The sequence below is a fragment of the Pantherophis guttatus genome, chromosome 2 (assembly GCF_059756535.1).
Source record: "Pantherophis guttatus breed Tessera chromosome 2, ASM5975653v1, whole genome shotgun sequence".
Taxonomy (NCBI): Eukaryota; Metazoa; Chordata; class Lepidosauria; order Squamata; family Colubridae; genus Pantherophis; species Pantherophis guttatus.
Window position 1 is genome coordinate 267,123,567 of NC_142064.1, and position 9,494 is coordinate 267,133,060.

The window sequence follows — 9,494 nt, forward strand, 5'->3', positions numbered from 1 at the left end:
AAACTATAAAACTTACACTTTCTTTTGAATCTTACAGGCAAAGATGATGCCAACATAAGCACACTGGACAACTGAGAATAACAAGCAACACTGAAAAGCAAAGCAAATTGAAGCAGAAATAAAAAATATTTTCTATTTCCTTCAGAAAACCACAGAATTCATCTACTTCATCAGCAGATAAGAGACAGAAAAGAGAAAATCATGAAGAGATTTGCAGCTGGAAAAAGTAGATTATATAGAATTTAAGAACACGTTACTTGAAAAGGTCAAAGGAGACCATTTTTCCGTTCAGAAAAAGAGGGAAATACCTGGAAGCCAGTGGGGAAGAAAATGTCAATTGGATAGTCACATATGGCAGCCAGTAATGCAGGCACCAACAAAATAAGGAATCACACGTATTTTTGACCTCCTCAAGAATGTCAATGATGGAAAAGTTCCATAGATGTGCCTATTGTGGGAAAAGTAAAGAGTTCAAATCACAAGAGGATCCACACTGAACAAAAGCCATATAAATACTCTGAATGTGGCAAAACTTTAGTCAGAATAACTCCCTTGCGATTCATAGAAGGATCCTCATAGTAGAGATGCCCTACAACTGCTCCCAATGTGGTAAATGCTTTTGCAAGCATGGCAACTTTGATACATCAGAGGACTCACACCAGGGAGAAACCATATGAGTATCCAGATTGTGGGAAACGTTTCACAGCAAATTCCCACCTGGTGATACACCAGAGGACTCACACAGAAGAGAAACCCTTTGAATGTCCTCAAATTTTTTTTCAATGTCCTGAAAAACCTTTTCAATGTCCACATTGTGGGAAAAGTTTCAGTCTCAATTCCAGCTTGGAGAACCACCAGAGGACTCACACAGGAAAGAAACCGTTCGACTGTCCAGATTGTGGGAAACATTTCCATTACCGTTGTCACCTGGTAAACCACCAGAGGATTCACACAGGGGACAAACCTTTTGAATGTCCTGATTGTGGGAAAAACTTCAGTCTCAATTCCAGTCTGCTGAAACACCAAAAGATTCACACAGGAGACAAACCACACAAGTGTACAGATTGTGGGAAAAGTTTCAGTTACCGTTCTAACCTGGTGAACCACCAGAGGACTCATACAGGAGAGAAACCATATGAGTGTCCAGATTGTGGGAAAAATTTCAGTTACCGTTCTGACCTGGTGAGCCACCAGAGGACTCACACAGGAGAGAAACCCTTTGAATGTCCTGAGTGTGGGAAAAGTTTCAGTCAAAATTCCAGTCTGGTGAGCCACCAGAGGACTCACACAGGAGAGAAACCCTTTGAATGTCCTGATTGTGGGAAAAACTTCACTCTCAATTCCAACCTGCTGATACACCAGAGGACTCACACAGGAGAGAAACCATATGAGTGTCCAGATTGTGGGAAAAGTTTCAGTCACCATTTTAACCTGGTGAACCACCAAAGGATTCACACAGGAGAAAAACCCTTTGAATGTCCTGAGTGTGGGAAAAGTTTCAGACAGAATTCCCACCTGGTGAAACACCAGAGGACTCACACAAGAGAGAAACCCTTTGAATGTCCTGAATGTGGAAAAAGCTTCAGTCAGAATTCCTACCTGGTGATACACCAAAGGATTCACACAGGAGAAAAACCCTTTGAATGTCCTGATTATGGGAGAAGTTTCAGACAGAATTCCCACCTCATTATCCACCAGAGGACTCACACCAGGGAGAAACCATATGAGTGTCCAGATTGTGGGAAACGTTTCAGAGCAAATTCCCACCTGGTGATACACCAGAGGACTCACACAGGAGAGAAACCCTTTGAATGTCCTGAGTGTGGGAAAAGTTTCAGTCATAAATCCAACCTGGTGAACCACCAGAGGACTCACACAGGGGAGAAACCCTTTGAATGTCCTGATTGTGGGAAAGGTTTCAGTGAGAATTCCAGCCTGGTGAAACACCAGAGGACTCACACAGGGGAGAAACCCTTTGAATGTCCTGATTGTGGGAAAGGTTTCAGTGACAATTCCAGCCTGGTGAAACACCAGAGGACTCACACAGGGGAGAAACCCTTTGAATGTCCTGATTGTGGGAAAGGTTTCAGTGACAATTCCAGCCTGGTGAAACACCAGAGGACTCACACAGCGGAGAAACCCTTTGAATGTCCTCATTGTGGGAAAGGTTTCAGTGACAATTCCAGCCTGGTGAAGCACCAGAGGACTCACACAGGGGAGAAACCCTTTGAATGTCCTCATTGTGGGAAAAACTTCAGTCTCAATTCCTCTCTGGTGAAACACCAAAAGACTCACACAGGAGAGAAACCCTTTGAATGTTCTGATTGTGGGAAAAGTTTCAGTCGGAATTCCAGCCTGGTGAACCACCAGAGGAATCACACAGGGGAAAAACCCTTTGAATGTCCTTATTGTGGGAAAAACTTCAGTCTCAATTCCTCTCTGGTGAAACACCAAAAGACTCACACAGGAGACAAACCACACAAGTGTGCAGATTGTGGGAAAAGTTTCAGTTACCGTTCTGACTTGGTGATCCACCAGAGCACTCACACAGGAGAGAAACCATATGAGTGTCCAGATTGTGGGAAAAATTTTAGTCATAACTGCCATCTGGTGATCCACCAGAGGACTCACACAGGAGAGAAACCATATGAGTGTCCAGATTGTGGGAAACGTTTTAGTCACAATTCCAGCCTGGTGAAACACCAGAGAATTCACACAGGAGTGAAACCCTTTGAATGTCCTGAGTGTGGGAAATGTTTCAGTCAGAATGCCAGCCTGGTGATACACCAGAGGACTCACACAGGAGAGAAACCCTTTGAATGTCCTGAGTGTGGGAAAGGTTTCAGTGTCAATTCCAGTCTGGTGAAACATCAAAAGACTCACACAGGAGAGAAACCATGCAAGTGTCCAGATTGTGGGAAATGTTTCAGTTACCGTTCTTCCCTGGTGAACCACCAGAGGACTCACACAGGAGAGAAACCATATGAGTGTCCAGACCAGCAGAGTCAAACAATTTGATTGAGGGCCGCATCAGGATTGTGGTTGATCTTGTGGGTGGGGGTGGTGGGGTGATGTCACATGGCGAGCTCGACATCTCTTGTGTCATGGGGCACCTGTGGTGGCCCAGGCAGGTCTGGGGGGATCCATTGTCTCCAGCAGAGGAAGGTGAGATAATGTTAAGCGCCAAAAATCTTGTTCTCCTCATCCCTCTCAGGCCACGCAAAGGACCCCTTGGCAGTAGTGCAGGCTGCCCAGAATCCTAGGAGCATAAGCGCCCAGCCTGGCCCTCAAGCTCCCGTTGCACTGGGACCCCACAGCCCAGCCCTGCTTCCCCCAGTGGGTGCCCGGCTGTGCTTACCTCCTCCTCAAGGCTGCTGCTATGCTCGCTGTCCATGGGCACATTGCTCATGGTGTATGCAGGAGGGCAAAGTGTGTGTGTCAGAGGGAGGGCCACTCCTTCTCCATGCGAGGAGCCCAAACTTTGTAACTAAAGCATCCTCAGCAATAGGATGGGAGACTACCAGGAGAGTCAGGAGGAGGGGACAAGGGGTTAGCGAAAGGGCAGAAGGGCAGCTGGTGGCCAAATACTAAGGTAGGACTTTCCTCAGAATCTGACTCCCTCTTATTATAATCCTTCCTTCCTTCCTTCCTTCCTTCCTTCCTTCCTTCCTTCCTTCCTTCCTTCCTTCCTTCCTTCCTTCCTTCCTTCCTTCCTTCCTTCCTTCCTTCCTTCCTTTTGTGGCCAAAGACTGAAAACAAACCAGGCTCAGTTTATCCGGTGCTTGCATCTAGTGGGAGAGTCCACAGACAACAGCAAAACTTGTCAAAATGTTGGTTGTGATAGTTGATCAGAACTCCTCTGTTTTTTATGTACTGTAAGGTCCCAAAATGTACTTGAGTCACCAGAATGCCAAAAAGAGAGACTCAAGACGAGGCTTGCAAAAAGAAGCAGATTTTATTTATGGCCAGAAACAAAATACTGGGTGGGACTATATCCAGAACATACAGATACAATGCATGTGAGGAGATAGCCACACCTTGGGGAAGGTAAGGCGTCCTTTTTATACCCTCAGAGACATCAGTTTAGTACCCAATTCTGGCCTCCTAGTTCAGGTTTGTGTATTCCTTGTTGCCCTGCAAAGGAATAGAAGTTTCCCAATTAGCGTTATCTCTTCCTTGAGCATTCCTTTGTTCTCTCAATTGGCCATTTGGCTCCTGGTTCTGCATCATCCGAGAAATAAATTGATCTGTATAATCAAAGGTGTAAGTTAGGGCTGAAGTGTAAAATTATCCCTCGTATGATGTCTGCAGTTCCAACTGAGATAAGTACCATGCTCTTAGATGGCATAAGAAAAACAGGAAGAAGATTGATATGGGTTCAGATCAAATGGCAGGAACATATGTTTGACAAATACCAGACACCTTACAGAGGCCTAATAACAGCATATGTTTGTTACAGGAGATACAAATATAAAGGCATATAATATATGTGATACAAATACAAAGGCATATTTGTGTTACAGATATAAAGGTACAATATATGTGTGTTGTACAAATACAAAAGGCCATATGTGTATTACAGGAACCTAATGGTTACCGAACAACAAGTTCCCCACTGGAAATGGCTGCTTGCAACACACAAGGAGGGGATACTTTCCTGCGAGCTCACAATTCAAGAATACCAATGTTAACTTGGATTGCTAATAAAGTTGCCACTCACTCCTCCCTCCCTCCCTTCCCGCTTTCCTTTCCTTTCTTTTTTTAAGCTGCCAAGAGGCTCCCGACAAAGGCTTCCCATACTGACCCCTCCCCCATCATTGCTTCAGCATGGTTTTTAGCTCCCAGCTCCCAGACTCGTGCACGTGTATGTTTGTGTGTGTGTGTGTGTGTGTGTGTGTGTGTGTGTGTGTGTGTGTGTGTGCCCCTTGCAGCCCAGCCAGTGCTGTGATATTGGAGAGGAAAAGATCGGGAAAGGCTGGGGGTTGAGAGAAAGAAACAAGCATTGCAAAAAAACAGCTTTTGTTAGCTTTCAGCCTACCATGAGCTTGTAGGCTGCAAGTGAGTGAGTGCAAGTGAGTGAGACACCTCCACCTGCCCCACCCCCCTCCACACAAACACACACTCACCAGTGGTGGGTTCCTCCCAGTTCAGCCCGGTTCTCCCGAGCTGGTAGCGGTGATGATATGATGTCACTGAACCGGTTCTGCCCCCCCGCGCCCCCCCACCCCCCCGCGTTATTCTTACGTTTTATTTCGCCACACCCCCAATCTATTGCTGCCTCCTGAGTCCCAGCTGATGGCTAGAGAGAGAAAAAACTGTTTAAACTGTTGCCCAGGGGCTTCAAAGGGCCGCCCTACAGCTGATCAGTGGTAAAAGAAAACAAATGAGTAGACCGGTGCCTGCAAAAAATAAATGGGTAGATCAGTAAAGCTCTGCAAGCAGTTAAAAGCTTCGTAGACCAGTATCTCTGCTAAATCCTAAATAATTGTCACATGACAATTATTAAGCCACGCCCACAAAATAAGCCACGTCCACAGAACTGGTAGTACAAAAATTTTAGAACCCACCCCTGACACTCACTCAAACAAACTTCTGTGATGGTAGGATGCAAAGTGCAAGCTAACGAAAGCTGTTTTTTGTAATGCTTGTTTCTTTTTCTCAGCACCCAGACTCTCCTGATCTTTTCCTCTCCATTGTCACAGCACCGGGCTGCAAGGGGGGAGACCTTACGTGCTCATGCGCGCACGTGCACGGGTCGGAGAGGTGAGCTGAGAGTCACACAGAGATCCATCAGGCACAGAGGCAACAACAAGGGAAGGGATCAAAATTCAGAGCTTCCCTTTTTGTCCACCCTCCCCTCCGTAGCCTCCATGTCTGATGGCAAACCGTCGTTCGCCTTCCACATCCCCCCGCCCCAGACCCTGTGCAACCTCTTACCGTCCATGGCATGCTGGCAGGCAAAAGCGGCCAGAGTCCGATGCCCTCTCCTTCCCACCTCTTCCTCCCTACATGCACAAGGGGCAAGGGGAGGGGGAGAGATTGGCAGCGTGGCTTTCCCACGTGGGGCAAGACAGTCCCAGGGAAAGGCCAGCGAGAGGAGCATGGAGGTGTCGGCGCAGGTGCAGCACTGATTTGCCACCTGGCAGCAGCCATCCAAGCTGGACCGTGACCAGCCTTAGATCTGTGATGGCGCCTTGGTCCTGCCCCTGGCTCTGAGCATGAGAGGGCTGGTGTCCTGGGCGAAGGGCAGTGCTCAGTCCCTAGGAACGCCAGCTGAGCTCTCATTTCTGGACTATCAGACTTTCCGTAGCTTGCCAGGAATCCTTATCAGTAAGCTAAACTGCGCAGGTGTCTCCACCCACATTCCTTCACATCTTTTCTTTCTTCTCTTGCCAAGAAGTCTGACTGCTGAGAAGCAGCCGGCACGAACTTTATATCAAAATGTAACTAATTAGAACAGTTAGATGTTTTATTTTCTTTATAACAAATAAATGAGTTTATTAGAAGATATATCTTCGGATTTTGTTTTCTTAAAAGTATGCTTGCAAGGAAAAGTCTTGATCCACTCCTCATAATCAAGGTGCGATTATCCCAAAGGCAGAATGGGATTAATCAGCGCCCTGACACCTCGTAGCAGGACGATGATTGATTTATGGCTTTTTCCTTGCTCACTACTTTGATAAGACCTCTAGGCTAATTAGACAGATATTTTTTTTGCGACCAAGGAATGCTAATTAATTGTCTGCTAAGATGCCGAAACAGAAGAAAAAGGGCAAAATGAAACTCAGAGCATTCCCTATTAATGATTTCAACCTCTCCTACGAAGAAGAGGCAGAAAGGAGGATTTCAAACTTCGAGCCCCTTGCTACAGCCACACGCCTGGAACTAGAAGCTGTGGGAACCGTGGGAGGAGAAGAAACAGATGAAATGCTCTTAAAAAGGCATCAGGAGAGAGATAAGAGAGAAACTGCTTTTGAAGATAATGGGCTACAACTGAGGTCAGTAGCGTCTCCTTCTGAATATGCATGCTCTCAAACAGTCCTCCCAGAGCCTTCTGTTTTTGTAACGCTTGGTGCAAGGCCAAAACATTCACAAACTGCCCAGCATTTTCCCTCCTATGCAGAAAGAGAAATAATTCATTATTCTCCTCAAAGCTCTGAGCTCGCCCTGGATGAGCTGGCTATAAAAGCCTATTGTGACCATATAAAATTTTATGAACAGGAGCTATCCCAGCCAAAAATGGATTTATTTATGCTTGAGCAAGATAAGGGAGAATCTCGTGACTTCAAAATCTCTAAAAGCGCCATTTTGGCTCCTTCTTCTTCGGAGCCAAAGACACTCCCCCTGGTGGATTTTGTGTCAGGCCAATCAGAACAGAGAGCTGTGCACACGTCACATGTCTTACATAATCACTCCTATTCTAAGATTAAAAGTGCCACATCAGCAGAGAGATTATCTGAGCTGCCCGAAACTAAAGGTGCAGCACCATCTGCTGGCAAAAGTAATTTACTAGAGAAAGCTGAAAGGCATTGCAGCCTACATGAACATTTTGAACTATTACAGCAGACTTTAGCAAACATGTCTCTAACTCACTCAGATATTCAGGCTGCAATGCAACAAGTGTCTCCACAGGCTCAATCTCCAGCACCCCCTGGTGGTGCTGGTGTCCTCTTAGATGGAACACAACAAAGCTTAATGCAGCAAAGGCCAATGACTGCATCTCCAGCAGGTCACGCTAATATTGCAGCTCGAGCACAAATGGCAGCTGGAACACAGCAGATTCCAGTGCAACAGCCTCAACCACAAATGCATGCACACGTGCCTCCAGCTGTACAACCAGGGCCAGCTCCTGGTCCACCTCCAGCGCAACAAGTGCCTTTACTTCCACAGCCAGCACCTCAAATGCACATTCCTCAACAGGCACCTTCTGTTGCTCCACTAGCTGGTGAGTCAAAATTAAAGATGTCAGGACAGAATTATAAGGCCTGGGTCAGTGAGATTGGATTGTTACTTCGCAGAGAAGGTACTCACTGTATGATCTTTAATCCCTCTGCTCAGCCATGGTCTCCTGCAATAAGAGATTTAGAAACTAAAGCTTGCACAACATTATTGATGTCCATGGATACTGAACTGCAGGTTACATTTTCGTCTGATGCAACAGCCCAACAAATTTGGGCCCAATTGGAAAATTGCTACAGGCCTGTTTCAATTGAATCTTCATGTTTGCTCATGTCTGAATTCCATGGTTCGAGATTGAAACCTGGTGAATAAATTGGAGGACATTTGACCAAACTGAAAGGACTGAGAAGAGAATTGAGAAAAGAGGATATAACATTGAAGATATTCAAATGATCAGCATTATCATTAACTCATTGAATTATGAATGGAAAGATGCCATTACAAAGATTAACTAAGTCCCTATTGCTCAACGCACAGTGGACAATGAATGCAGACTTTTAATTGAAGAAGAAGCACTCATGTTAGCTACTCCACTCTTGAGAGGACCACCCGCATCAAGAGCTCCAGCTAGGCGCCCCTTCCGAGGAAGGACCTATGCTCCAAGGATGCCAAGATGCTACATCTGTGACCGTGTGGGACATGCCACCCGGAATTGTCCCCAACGAATTCCAGGTCCCGTCACGTACCAGCCCAGAGGAACAGACTCCAGAGGCAGAGGCAGAGGCAGAGGCAGAGGCAGAAGACAAAGTCGTCGTGGTCCCCGGCGTGATCCACAAGCTCCACTCACCACATTGGCTTTAACCAATGATCCACAATCTCAACCAGAGTACGACAGACGACTCTTGTGGACTTTGGACACTGGTGCAGCTTTGCATGTTACCTACAGAAAGGACCTGTTCACAGAGATGCACGAGCCTGAACCTGAACTACGTGAACTTTATTCTTTTTCCAATCATCCTTGTCAGGTCAAAGGAAAAGGAACTGTTTATGTTGAAGAGCTCGATGCATTCATTCCTGATGTTTATTATATACCAACAGCAACCAGTAATTTGCTTAGTCAGTGTTACTTGTCTAGAGCATTAAAGTTCCAGGTTCACCACCTTGAGAAAGCAAGTTACATAATTAAAGATGGAGATATTGTTGCTGAAACCATATTAATTGGTGGTGTTTATTACTTAAAGCCAAAGCCTAAACCGCAAACACAGGCAAGTATACAAACTCCAAAAAGGGGGAGCACAGGCCCAGAGAGAGATGCTCCAGAGAGAGATCCTGTTGCTATTCCAAAGGCTCCTAAAGCCAACAAAAAGAAAATTGGGAAACAGGTTGCTCAGAGCAAGCCTGAGGTTCCTCATAAAACTGTTAATGTTGAGAATTCACTAACTGGTAAACCTTTGCATTCTAGGTGTATCCATAAATGGCATAGAAGATTGGGGCATGCCAGTTTCCGTGTTCTTAGGAAGATGCCGGAGTTCACAAAAGATTTGGATCTAAAGGGGTATAAGATGTTTTTGATTGTGCTGTCTGCAAAAAGGCCA

At 45.9% G+C, this 9,494-nt stretch overlaps 1 protein-coding gene across 4 annotated transcripts in view; it reads left to right on the forward strand.

Moving 5' to 3' along the window:
• The window catches only part of LOC132711716 (uncharacterized), a 34,446-nt gene extending 25,335 nt beyond the window's left edge, over positions 1-9,111 (forward strand). For all 4 annotated transcript variants that reach the window (XM_060691327.2, XM_060691324.2, XM_060691325.2 and 1 more), the window contains exon 2: positions 38-9,111. In XM_060691327.2, coding sequence (XP_060547310.2) covers positions 628-3,018 — 2,391 coding nt within the window. In that variant the 5' untranslated portion in view covers positions 38-627 and the 3' untranslated portion in view covers positions 3,019-9,111. The remainder of the gene's footprint in view (positions 1-37) is intronic.
• The last annotated feature ends 383 nt before the right edge of the window (positions 9,112-9,494 follow it).